Here is a 13921-nt window from a genome sequence, read left to right as displayed (position 1 = left end):
GTGTTGCTGGGTGGGTATGGGCTGTCTGTACCATATCTCAAGGCAGAGAATAAGTCATTTGCATCTCCTGTCTTCAAGTGAATTTCCAGGATATTAGCCTCAAGTGCATGCTAGATGCTACCATCTCCTTAATTTTTCTCTCCAACCCTGATCTCAAGCACAGGAAGAGTCCTAAAACATACCATCCCAGAGCTGTGCCATATATAATCAGTCAGTCCAGCCACTGAGGTGAAAGCCTATCATGTCTCTTCACTCCATGGCTGTATAAAACCTGAAGCTTCTCGGAGCTGGAGTAGATAATGTCACCTGGAAGCTGTAGGAAAGACACCTTGTACTGTCACCCTGCCAGTATTCCTTGGCATCCTGTCTTACTAGCTGTGTGACTTTGCAGGGCACTTCTCTGGGCTCAGTCTCCTTGTTTCAAAATCACATGGATAAAATAATACTGACCTCAGTGACCCATTATGAAGATTATAAGAGATAATACATGTGTGCTTGGCACAGAGCTTGGGGCATAGTAAGAGAGCCATAACTATGAACAATAATTATTATTAGGTTTGGATATTTTTGTTGTTCTGTAGAAAAGGTTGTCTATTATTGAGGGAACACACCGGCAGGTGTTCATCTATCAAACCCAATGTTGCCCAGTTTTTCACACTAGAAGATGCTTCCAAGACCTGCCTGGAGATTCCTGTGTGCTTTTCTTGGAATTCTGGAGTTGAAAGACCCAGGGTAGCCCAGGAATCTGTTTTTGACAAATTTTAATTGTGCTCCAGGTGATTCTTAGGATTAGTAAAATCTAGCAAACATTCATAGGGTGAGTTTGTTTTGTGGGAGAAGAGGAGGAAGGAGCATTTTTGCACAGAGAGTCCCTGGCGAGAGCATCTTGGAAATATCAATATTTAGGGAAGTTCCTCCACTTGTGCCATAAAATGTCCTTGCTCTGTTCTTTCCATAATATGTTTGTGTGAGAATTCAGTTATTGTATATTTACTCAACATCTTATTTAATTATTTGATTTAGTTAGGTAAAAGTTGTTCAATCTGTCTCTTACTTGAATTTTAACTTCCTATACCCTATCGATAAGTATAAAAGTGAACAGGAAGCTCTAAAAGGGACATATATACTACTTTTAAGTTTTCATCCTCTTGACTCACTGGTTTGAGGGGTTTTATTCTTACTCTGCAGTTGTCATTTGAATGAAGAATTTTTGACTACTTGTTTCAATGAGAGATAACTGGAGGTACTAATCATTACAGCACTTAATTGCCCCTTAGGAAAATAGATGCTCCAAGAAAAAGAGTATTTAAAAGATTAAATATGTCGAGAATCACATCGAGTCTTAGACCGTGTTCTTGAAGGGAATGATATTATTGTTGGCTTTTACCAACTGTGCAGATGTATCTCAGCCCTACGTAACACTGGTGTCGTAGCCCTAGAGGGGCATTAAAGAACACGGTTTACAGATGAGTTACAGATGAGCTAAGTCTAGAGAGACAGACAGTTGACCAGGAATCAAATCTATCTACGTTTCCCACCTCTGAAGTCAGCGTTCTCTCCTCTGCATTATGCCACTTCCCATTCATCTCTTTAAAATTCTGTGATCTTGGTTGAGCTTTACACTGACAATCTCTGTAGCAGGATTTGCAGGAGATCTCGAAGCCCTGAAACTGGGATTGTCTTCCCCACACCCTGTCCTGTTGGGCGTAGTACAGAGAGACTCCTTATCTTAATGGCTTTTCATCTTTAAGGAACTCATTAAAATGTAAATACGCCTAAAGGAATCATTCCTAAACCCATACTGGGATAACGTTTTATCTCAGGGATTAGTTGAACAAATTGGTTTCCAACCGAGAGAGTTGAGAGCAACACCGTGGGGTGAGGAGAGGGCACCGTGGGTCCAGGGCTAGGGGGCTGGGCAGCGCAATGTAACAAGGCCCTAAAACATTGCCTACCTTACAGGTTTAAGTAGAAACAGCTCTGTCTAATACTTTTTAGCTCTGTATTTTTTTCAATGAAGTAGATACTTAACCAAATTAATTCTGAGTGGATAGGTGAAATCACTAATATTGTAAACCATGAATTTTAGCCTCCTGACAAATGGGTGTTTCAATGTACATTTTTGGTAAGAGCTTAGATTGAAATTGAGATCTGGGTTCTTGACATTTTAATTTTTATGTTTTATAAAAGAAGTAGAATCTGTTTATTCTCCTGTACTCTTTCTTTACTCAGATTTTGGATGAGATAGGAAGTCCAGATTCTAATACAAAAGATTTCCTTGGGAACCTCCCTCAAATAATTTACAAATCACTCTTATTGGGTACATTTTTAATTTTTAAAAGTTCTGCTTTCCACCTAACATGATGACTGACGTTGTCGTATTGTGTTGTTTTTTCTTACTTCTGTTTTTCAAACAGTTTTTAGAATTCCACTTTGATTTATGAATAGTGGTTTGAGTGTACCTCTTTGTGAATTTTTTTAGTGGTAGTTCTGGAAGTGAAATTTAAATTACAGTATATCTGGTAGCAACACATTATCAATTTGAGTAAAGTATAGAAACCTTACATCCCTTTACATCCCTTTCCTCTCCCTTATTTAAATACAATTGTCTTAAAAAATTTCTTCTACATGCATTGAAAATCACATGAAGCAATGTTATAATTTTGTTTCAAATACAATTTAGAAAACTCAAGAGGAGAAGGAAAGTCTATTGTGTTTGCCCATAGTTGTCTGCTTACCATTGCTCTCTCACCTTCCTGATGTTCCAAGATTCCTTTAAAAAAAAATAATAATTTCCTGTTTGTTTCAAAAACTCTTAGCCAATCATTCTTTTTTGATAGGTCTGTTGAAGACAAACCCTCTCAGCTTTCCTTCATCTGAGAATGTCTTTTTCATTTCTTTTTTATCCTTGAAAGGTATTTTCACTGGATATAGAATTCTGAGTTGATAGGTCTTTTAGCACTTGAAGAAAGATGTTGTACCAGTTCTTCTGGCCTCCATGGTTTCTGATGAGAAATCTGCTGTCTTTTGAAGTATTTTTCCCCAATAGGAGAGGCAGTGTTTTTCTCTCTCTGCTTTCAACATATTTTGTTTTTAGTTTTCAGAAGTTTGACTGTGATGTGTCTTGGCATGAATTTCTTTGGTTTATCTTCTTTGGGATTTACTCAGCTTCTTAAATCTGTAAGTTGGTGTCTTTTACCAAGTTTGGGAAATTTTCAGGTGTTACATCTTCAAATACTCGATTTTAATGACACAAATGTTCATACTTTAATTTTAATCACAAATGTTTCTGAGGCTCTGCTCATTTTCTTTTCAGTCTATTCTCTCTGTTGCTCAGGTTGAGCAATTTCTATTGTTCTGTATGCTTGTTCCCTGATGATTCCCACTGTTCTCTCTATTCTGTTGTTGAGCTCATCCACTGAGCCCCTTATATTTTGAGTGTTGTATTTCTTAGCTCTAAAATTTCCATTTTGTTCTCTTATATCTTGTTTCTTTGCTGAGATTTTCTATTTTTTTTCATTTGTTCCAAGTGTTTATGTAAATTAAAACATTTTTATGATGGCTGCTTTAAAATCCTTGACAGATAATTCCTACATCTGTGTCATCTCACTGTTGGCATCTGTTGATTGTCTTTTCTCATTCAAGTTGAGTTCTTGGTATGATGAATGATTTCTGATTTTATCCAGTTCACTTTGGATATTATGTTGTAAGACTTTGGATCTTATTTAAATCATCTATTTTACCAGAACTCCTCTGACCCTGGGTTGGAAGGAACGGGGGGTGATGTCTTGTTATTGCCAGGTGGAGCATGGAAGTCCAGGTTCCCTGTAGGGTCCCCATTAACACCACCCCAGTGGAAGGTTTGGGGTACCTCATCACAGCTTGATAAGGGTGGAAGTCTAAGCTCCCCACTCAACTTTTGCAGACAGAGATAGGTGTGCAGTTTTTTCTGTAGTGTTTGGCTAGAGCAGAGTAGGTATTGCATAAAAGTTTTCTGTCTTGATAGGCTTCCGCTTTCCTGGTCCTTTGGCTAGAGAAAGTAGGCTTTTCTTGGGGGATTTTTTTTCTCTTTGCCTGTTGGTGTTTCTGGATTTCTGCTTCCCTGGCACCAAGTCTGGGATATATGAAGCAAACAATAACAAAACCCACTGAACTCAACATTGTGTCTTTCCTTGGGTCCCAAAGTCCCTAGCTGGTTTGCCTTCTCCTCTACTTTTCAGAACCTTCTTATGTTTCTTTTATTACATATAGTGTCCAGAATTGTTAGCTGTACTTAGAAGAAGGAACAGGGAGAAATGCATCTACTCCATCTTGTCTTGGAACCAGAATTCTCCTTGCTATAGTATTTTGACTCTGAAAAGTCACGCATCTTTCCCTATCACTCTGAGACCTACCGTGCTGGCAGACATGACACATTCCCCTGCAGAACTCTACTTCAAATATGCAGGTATAATAAAAGCTAAATATTGTTGTTTGTGGCTCTGCACCATGTAGCCCACTGCCCCAGCAGAAGCACTGTCGGTGGAATTTCTCTGTAATGAGATAACACATGGGGGGTGCTACCTGTCCTATCTGACTGCCTCCTTGACTGGAATATTTTCCTCTAACAGGTGAAATACACATGGGAGGTCAAGAACATTTTTATATGGAAACCCAAAGCATGCTTGTTGTTCCCAAAGGAGAGGATCAAGAAATTGATGTCTACGTGTCCACGCAGTTTCCCAAATACATACAGGTAATGTGGGGGCCATTATGGAGGGGACATGGCTAAGTGGTTTCTGTCAACAAGATATACCAGGAACAATTTAGAACATTTTAGAAACTGAAGGAGTTTGGAATACTAATAGCCATATCCATTTGGGTATTAATAACCATACAACTTTAAAACTTTTAAGATGGTATTATGAAAGTAATGGCCTTCTGTTTGTGGATCTGTAACTTTAAAACCAGTTATGGGATCAGCCAGTCTCTTTTTCTATACTCTTGGCACTGTTAAGAACACGAAAGAAATGATGACTATAGTCAACACTGCTGTAGTATATATGAAAGTTGTTAAGAAACAGATCCTCAGAGTTCTTGTCACAAGGAGAAATTTTTTTCTTTTAATTGTATCTATATGAGATGGTGGATTTTAACTAGACCTATTGTGATAATCAATATGTGGAAATCAAACCATCATGCTGTGCACCTTAAACTTATACAGTGATGTATGTCAATTATTGCTCAACAAAACTGAAAAAAACCCCAAAATTTAACAAAGAAAGGCCTGCCCTCCAAAACTTATAGTCACCTAACTCACATGAAGCAATTAGGAAATAGTATGGGGCAGAATGCAACCAGCAAAGTCAGAGTTTACATAGGTGGAAGAATTAAGAGAATGGAGGTTTGTGAAGCCCAAGAATCATCCAGGTAGTCTCATGAAGATGAAGTCTTAAGCTGGGATTTACAGTGAGAATGAGGTTTGTCTAGATGGTGAGAAGAGAAGCCATTTCCAGGGAGTTCCACACCAAGATCAAGTGCCACTCATTCATTCATTCATTCATTCACTTGTCCCTTCTGCAAACACTTTTTGCCCGTATGTCCTATATGCCAGGCAGCATGCATGTAAAGAAGGAGGAGTAGTACGAAGACTGCCCAAGCTGGATGTGCCTGGGGTGGCTAGTTTAAGCATCAGGGTGAAAGTAAGGGGAATAAACACTGGGGTCTTGATTCAGTAGGTCACAAGGAGCCCGTATCATTACCAGAGCAAGTAGGAATGTGGGAATGTGGAGAATGAGGCCTCTTAGAAGGTGGAACACTAAGAAGGATCAGGTGAATTCCATTCCATTCCTGTTCTGCCTCTCACTCCCTGTGTGACATTGGTCCCATCACTTCATTCCTCTTGGGCTCCCCATGTATAAAAATGAGTTATTAAGACTTAATGACCTGGACTTCCCTGGTGGCGCAGTGGTTAAGAATCCACCTGCCAATGCAAGGGACATGGCTTCAAGCTCTGGTCCAGGAAGATGCACATGCCACGGAGCAACTAAGCCCGTGCGCCACAACTACTGAGCCTGTGCTCTAGAGGCCATGTGCCACAACTACTGAGCCCACACGCCTAGAGCCCGTGCTCTGCAACAAGAGAAGCCACCACAATGAGAAGCCCACGCACCGCAACGAAGAGCAACCCCCACGTGCCGCAACTAGAGAAAGCCCATGCGCAGCAACAAAGACCCAACGCAGCCAAAAATAAAAAATAAAAATAAGAACAAATAAATAAATAAATAAATAAATTTATAACAACAACAACAAAAAAGACTTAATGACCTCAAACATTAGGATGGCAAGGAAGAGCAAGGCCTACATCCAGGGAAGACCCACCAGCCAACTGAATCCAAATGGAAGGTGAGGAGTGCTCATTCTCCAGTGGAGACAGTGGTGTGCAGGGAAAAGACCCAGTCTGAGAGAGGCTTGGAAGGCCACGGAATCTCACTGCTGCAGGAAACATATCCCTAGGGGTTAGTCTGAAAAGGATACCTTGGGTGTAGTTCATGGGGAAAAAATTTTTTTTAATTTTATTATCATAGAAATATCTCATTGATGTTGGAAGGACTACTTAATGATAGTTTTGGTGCTGTCATTACAGCTAAATACTACTGAGATCAGCATGGATGCATGCTTAAGTTACTGGAAATCATCCCATTATTTAGTGTAACCACACAATTTGTGTATCATGTACAACATTAAGGAATCAAAATGTGTAAGGACTGTTCCCACTCCCTTGCTGCAGATGGGTCAGATTAATGAGAACTGTTATCATTCACAGGACATAGTTGCTTCAACCTTGAAGCTCCCAGCTAACAAGGTCATGTGTCATGTAAAGCGTGTTGGCGGGGCTTTCGGGGGGAAGGTGATGAAAACTGGCATCATGGCAGCCATCGCTGCATTTGCTGCAAACAAGTAAGTGGAGAAAATCTGTTAAGTAGACTAAAAATAGAATGAGGTCACATTGAATATTTTCAATATTGCGGTTAAGGAGGAAGAATCTGGGTCAAGGTTATTTAAAATCACATATAATATACAAATATACAAACAAGCTGCCAGTTTATTACAACTTCTTTATTTTATATTGTCAAACTACATACTATAAAAACAAAAATGAGAATCAATTACTGGAAAGAGTAAAAACCACAGTAAAATATATAATATCTGGAGAGTAGACAGAAGCAGATCCTGAAAGGGTGGGGTTACTTGTCCTTAGCACCTGTATATATACATAGGTCAGTTCAACCTTTTGAGGTAGACATTTATATCTATATATCTATACCTATACATATCTCAAAAGGTTTATATACATATAGATAGATATAAATATAAGTGGATCTCAAAAGGTGTGTGTGTGTGTGTATATATTTTTTTCCCTTAATTTAAATGGAAAATTTGCTTCTGTTATGCTTACCTTTATTTATAGTACCATTTTCCTTTAAGGGTGTCAGAATATAACCATAGGAAATTGTCTTTGGAACAGGCACACCTAGAAGGCTTAATTTCTTTGCTAAGTAATGTACGTCAGTTCCTCTGCCCCATGACACAAAAAGACCTTCATTCCAGACCTGTCCTATCAGGGAATACTTGGCAGTCAGACACCACTTGAGTTCCTCCATTTGTAACCAACTATAATGTGGCCTTGGGACTGTTTGCCTATCACGGAGGTGATTATCACAGTGGGAAATAACCCCAAAGCAATACCCCGGAGCCTTGGGCCCGAGAGCCCCCTTGGATAAGTAGTGAGTGCCAGGCACTGTGCCTGACCCAGAGGAAGAGGAGGTCACTGGTGTATGCCTGAGAGCAGCACAGCCTGGGCTCAGGGTGTCACTCTGTGGCTCTGCAGTGTGTGTGGACGCCACCAGGCTCTCACAAGGAGTTACATAAACCCCAGATAATACCTGGTAGGTAAAAGAGTTTACCTCTCCCGATTTTTTTTTTTCCTGTTTTAGGCATGGTCGTGCAGTCCGCTGCATTCTGGAACGAGGAGAAGACATGTTAATAACTGGAGGCCGCCACCCTTACCTTGGAAAGTATAAAGTGAGTAGAAGGATGGGGGATTTATGTTGTAAATATAACATTACAGAAATGCAGCGGGCAGCATCTGGCTACTGTCTACCGGGGAATAACAGTGAGCAAATCAACAACTTGTGCGTCACACTTTCTCTTCCTTGTGCTAACTGATTACTGGCTGGTTCAGTGACGCTTTTCTGCTTTCCTCAAAGATATCAGTTTGTGGAAAAAGTGCGAGCTGGTATTGGCGGCTACAGAGTGCGTAGCTGGAAAACATGTGAGTATATACATACGTCCATGAAAGTGGATCTGATAACCACACTATTCCCACAGTTTTATACGTGGGAGGTAAAAACAGAATAATTTCTGTAACAATAACGTTATGCGAAATTGCAAATGCTTGCCGACAGCTTCCTCATTTATCAATATGTCAAAGGTATTTTGGTAAAACTCTGTACCAGAAATTCCTAATTCCTAGAAAAGTTTCCATAGCAGAAAATAAGTATTCTTTTGCTTTCTAAGAAATAAGTTTACTTGTCAGAATGGGCTAACTGCTCTAACAACTAAAAACTCTCCCGGACTTGGACCTTTTTTGTGTTAATTCTTGCTCAGGTAACAGCCCAGTGTAATCAGAGGAGGGTGGGAGGGGGGCGGAGAAGAGGAGAGAACCGTGCTCCACAAAACCACTCATGGACTCAAGCTGTTTCCATCTAGTAGCGCCACCATCCTCCCCTCTGACCGCACTGTTGAATACGGAAGCCGCTAGGCACATACGGCTATTTCAATTTAAATCTACTAAGTTAAATGAAAGTTAAAATCCAGTTCCACGGTTGCATTAACTATATTTCAAGTGCTCAGTAACCACCTGTGGCTAGTGGCTGCCATGTAGGACATGCAAATAGAGAACGCTGCCATCATCACAGGAAGTTCCATTGGCTAGCACCGCCCTAAAGACTCTGTCCTCCACTGGATTTTCTGCAGAGGGCAGCAGACAAGGGAAGGGAAGGGAAGAGAGGGAGCCGAGTGTTGTGTGGGAGATATTTTGAGCACCAGGCCTGGAAGAGGTGGTCCTTGCTTCAATCGACACATTATTGGCCAGAACTTTGCCACCTAACTGCAAGGGAGCATGGGAAATGTAGTCTTCCTGCGTGCCCAGGATGAAAGACAACAGGATTTGTTGAACACATCACATCGTTTCTACCACAACTGGTGTACCTGCATACATATTGTTAGAAGATAACGAATGTATCTATTTCAACTTACATTCACCCTAAGCTATATTTTGAATTGGGTTTAGTGCAACGTAGATTTATTAGAGCAAACTTTGTCCTGAAGGAGACCACATTTTAGCCGTTGAGGGGGAAAGAAGACTTACACATATGAAGTCATTATGAAAATGTAATAATCTCAGGTTAAAGGAGGAGGTGCACATAGTAAAACTATGGGGAGAGATGAATATGAGTTAGAGTGTGTACAGGAAACTTCTTAGAGAAGGTGAAACGTAAATGACCTTCAAGAATGGATTGGCAGAAAGAAGGCATACCAGGTGGTGGGAATAGTAGCAGCGTAAATGCAGAGGTGGGATACACGTGGCCTGTTTGATAGGGGCAGGAGTAAGGGGAGAAGGGGAATTAGAGCACAGAGCGCTTACTGGAAAGTAATGGGAAATGAGATGGGTTGGGTTAGGTGATGCCAGACTCAGAGTGGCCTGAGAATCCCAGGATGGGGGGTTAAACTTGATCTCATAAGATACAATGAGACTGAGTAGATGCTTGACCAGTCAAGTGTCATAACCAAACATGGGCGCTTTGAGGGGGAGAATATGATGGCACTGGGCAGGATGGCCTAGCGAGGAGGGAGGACGCAGACCACCTGGAGGCAGCTGATGCTTTCAGACATGAAGCAGTTGGGGTCTGGCTACGATCGGAAGATGTAGAAAAAGAGATGGATCCAAGAGCTATTATGGTATAAAATAAAATAGAATTCGGTGACAAACTTAGCAAAATATAATGGAGAACAGAAACCACAAACATGCCTTGGAGGTTTCTGATAGAAAGAGCCAAGTTGGAAGGAGGAAACAGTCTAGACGGACAGGGATGAGTTTATTTGTGTGTTTGGAGAAGAAGTGACAGTGGGACATTTAAAAGTGGAAATGTCCTTCATTGATATGGGACTTTATTGAAAAGACTGGTTTATAAGTTACAGAAACCATCAGCGTAATGATGATTAAAACCTTGAGAAAATAATGTGTTCTGATGGAGGGTAGTAGGAGGACAGGAGATGATAGTAATAATATTTATAGTAGTGTTATTTAGGATACTTGCTAGGTTTCAGTCACTGGCTTATGATTTTCCCTGCATTACCTTACTTATTGCCAGGTCACAGATGGTCAGAGAGGTTATATGACTTGCCCGAGATCCCAGAGTGGGTTAAGTGGCAGAACCAGGACTCAGACTTAAACTGCTGAATTCATAGCTCATGCCCTTGACTTCGGTTTGAATTTGGTTCCATTCAACAAAAATCATTAAAATAAACTTTACTTTTATTATTATTATTATTATTATTATTTTGGCTACGCCGCATGGCTTGTGGATTCTTAGTTCCCCGATCAGGGATTGAACCCGGGCCCCGGCAATGAAAGCACAGAGTCCTAACCACTGGAGCACCAGGGAATTCCCAAAATGAACTTTAGTAAGTTCAGAAATATTGAATACATCTTAAAAGCAAGGAAGATATTTATTTAAAAGACCTCCAGCAACACCAAATGCTGCTGAGAATTGTGATGAAATTGGGCCCTATGAGAAAAATGTGCAGAGTCCATTACGTGCAGGCCACCAGATTTGGAGATTAGAGGATCGCTGGCTTTAGGGGAAAAGGTTTTGGTGGAAATATGAGGATGGGAGTCAGAATTCAAGAACTTATGGCAAGAATAAGAGGTCAAGAAATATGCAGTTGATTTGCTTTAGGAGGAGAAAAAAGATTGAACAGTAGTGACAGATTAAACAGGATGGCTTTTTGTGTGTTTGTTTTGCTTTTATATCTTTCTCTATCCTTTTTTTATTGTTATTATTTGTATTTGTGGCAAAATACACATAACATAAAATTTACTATCTTAACCTTTTTTTAAAAAATTTTTATTTATTTATTTATTTATGGCAGTGTTGGGTCTTCGTTTCTGTGCGAGGGCTTTCTCTAGTTGCGGCAAGTGGGGGCCACTCTTCATCGCGGTGCGTGGGCCTCTCACTATCGCGGCCTCTGTTGTTGTGGAGCACAGGCTCCAGACGTGCAGGCTCAGTAGTTGTGGCTCACGGGCCTAGTTGCTCCGCGGCATGTGGGATCTTCCCAGACCAGGGCTCGAACCCGTGTCCCCTGCATTGGCAGGCAGACTCTCAACCACTGCGCCACCAGGGAAGCCCTTAACCATTTTTAAGTGTACAGTTGGGTGGCATTATTAAGTACAGTCACATTGTTGTGCAGTCATCACTATCCATCTCTGGAATTCTTTTCACCTTGCAAAACTGAAACTCTGTACCCATTAAGCAATAACTCCCCATTCCTTCCTCTCCCAACAGCCCCAGGAAACCACCATCCTACTGTCTGTCTCTGTGCATTTGACTACTTCGGGTGCCTCACATAAATAGAACCATACAGTGTTTGTCCTTTTGTGACTGACTTATTTCACTTAGCATAATGTCCACAAAGTTCATCCATGTTGTAGCATGTGTCAGAATTTTTTCCTTCCTTTTTTTTGGCTGAATAATATTCCATTGTATGTATATTCCATATTTTGTTTCTCCACTCATTTACTGATGGACACTTCAGTTGCTTCTACCCCTTGTGAATAATGCTGCTGTGAACATAGGTATACATATATCTCCCTGAGATCCTGCCTTCAATTCCTTTGGATAAATACCCAGCTGCACCATTTTACCTTCCCACCAAGAGTGCACAAGGGTTCCAGTTTCTCCACATCTGCACCAACACTTATTGTTTTGTTTCTGTTTTTTTGGTTTTTTTTTTTTGCTATAGTAGCTATTCTAATGGATGTGAGGTGGTATCTTATGGTTTTGATTGGCATTTCCCTAATTATTAGTGATGCCGAGCAGCTTTTCATGTGCTCGTTACCCATTTTGTGTATTTTCATTGGAGAAGTGTCTATTCAAGTCCTTTGTCTACTTTTTAATCAGGTTGTTTGGGGCTTTTTGTTGTTGAGTTGCAGGAGTTCTTTATACATCCCAGATATTAACCCCTTATCAGATACATGGTTTGCAAATATTTTCTCCCATTCTCTGGATTGCCTTTTCACTCTGTTGACTGTATCCTTTGATACCGGGAAGTTTTAAATTTTGATATAGTCCAATTTATCTATTTTTCCTTTTGTTGCTTATGCTTTTGGTGTCTTATCCAAGAAATTGTCAAATCTAATGTCATAAAATTTTTCATCTCTATGTAGAGGGTTCACAAGTGACAAAGTAAACTTTAGAGAGTCTTGGTCCCCAGAACCAGTATCAAAGGTCCATTCTCTTTCCCCAGGCTGGATTCATGAACAATGGCAGAATCTTGGCCCTGGATGTGGAGCATTATAGCAATGGAGGTGCCTCCTTGGATGAGTCATTACTTGTAAGTGTTTTAATGAGCAAATTCACATTCTGGAAAGTGTTGCATAAAATTATTTAATTCCGAAAAATGTTCAATAGTTAAATAATATTTAATTATAAAAGCATAAAGATTTGCAATGCAGGGAGCAAGTAGACTCATGTTACTTACTGGTGCCCCCAGGGTGAGCGCAGAGATACTGGCTAAGTCTGCATCTGTGTGTTATCTCCGTGTTTCCCAAACTTAGAGCTCTTTTCCCAGCTGCGAGCATTAGACCTTCACCTTGACCCCACTTATGTTTTGAAATCGATAGTTCTTTGCCGTGGGGACGCCCTGTGCACTGTAAGATGTCCCTCAGGATCACTGGCCTCTATCCAGTATGTGTCAGTGGCGCAGCTACCCTCCAGACCTAACAACCCAAAATATCTCCAGACATTGGCAAACGTCCCAGGAAAGAAGAGGGGAAAATTGCCCCTGGTTGAGAACAAATGCATTAGGCCAAATACCAACATTTTTTTTCCTGTTTTTCAGGATATTTTATTCTGTAGACTGAGAGAGAGAGTCTACATTCTGTAGACTGAGAGGGCCCATGAATGCTTCAAAGGCTTTTGGAAATTTTTAAAACCTGGGGAAAAATGCATCAGCCCTAATGTGAAAATTTAAAAGTAATGATTTCAAAAAAAATTATTCAAATCTTTAAAAATCATTTTACAGTAAAAATGCATTTAATTTGAGACATGCATCAAGATTAGCATGTTTGATGTGACGTAGGTCATTTCTGGCCTGATTTTGGTCCGAAGTCTCAGGATGGTAAAACAGGTGCAGAAGGATGAGTTCTCATCACATCAACTCTGGATTTCCCCAGATGATAGAGATGGGACTTCTGAAAATGGAAAATGCCTACAAGTTTCCCAACCTGCGCTGTCGGGCATGGGCGTGCAGAACCAACCTTCCGTCCAACACGGCTTTGCGAGGGTTTGGCTTTCCTCAGACAGGGCTGATCACCGAATCCTGTATTACGGAAGTTGCAGCCAAATGTGGGTTGTCTCCTGAGAAGGTAAAACTGAATTAGTTTCACAGACAAAAGATAGTGAATTTTAGAGGTGGGAGGGCCACTGGGGGTCTTCATGTTGAGGAATTTGTGGTCCATAGGGGCTACATGATTTGCTGGAGGTAACTCAGCTAACTAGTTAATACAGAGCAGGACTCCAGAGTTCAGGGGTCCTTGTCTTACTCGGCCTCCTTCTCAAAACTCCTGGGGCAGAGGGTATTGAGGAGTGAGCTCTGG

At 40.7% G+C, this 13921-nt stretch overlaps 1 protein-coding gene across 2 annotated transcripts in view; it reads left to right on the top strand.

Moving 5' to 3' along the window:
* The window catches only part of LOC309631168 (aldehyde oxidase 1), a 111423-nt gene that overhangs the window by 73519 nt on the left and 23983 nt on the right, over positions 1–13921 (top strand). For both annotated transcript variants that reach the window (XM_082397281.1, XM_082397285.1), the window contains 5 exons: positions 4611–4735; positions 6806–6939; positions 7977–8064; positions 12571–12657; positions 13499–13690. In XM_082397281.1, coding sequence (XP_082253407.1) covers positions 4611–4735; positions 6806–6939; positions 7977–8064; positions 12571–12657; positions 13499–13690 — 626 coding nt within the window. The remainder of the gene's footprint in view (positions 1–4610; positions 4736–6805; positions 6940–7976; positions 8065–12570; positions 12658–13498; positions 13691–13921) is intronic.

Source organism: Balaenoptera borealis, assembly GCF_965194805.1.
Source record: "Balaenoptera borealis genome assembly, chromosome: 6".
Taxonomy (NCBI): domain Eukaryota; kingdom Metazoa; phylum Chordata; class Mammalia; order Artiodactyla; family Balaenopteridae; genus Balaenoptera; species Balaenoptera borealis.
The sequence above is the reverse complement of the archived record's forward strand: the minus strand, read 5'-3'. Positions and strand labels throughout refer to the sequence as shown.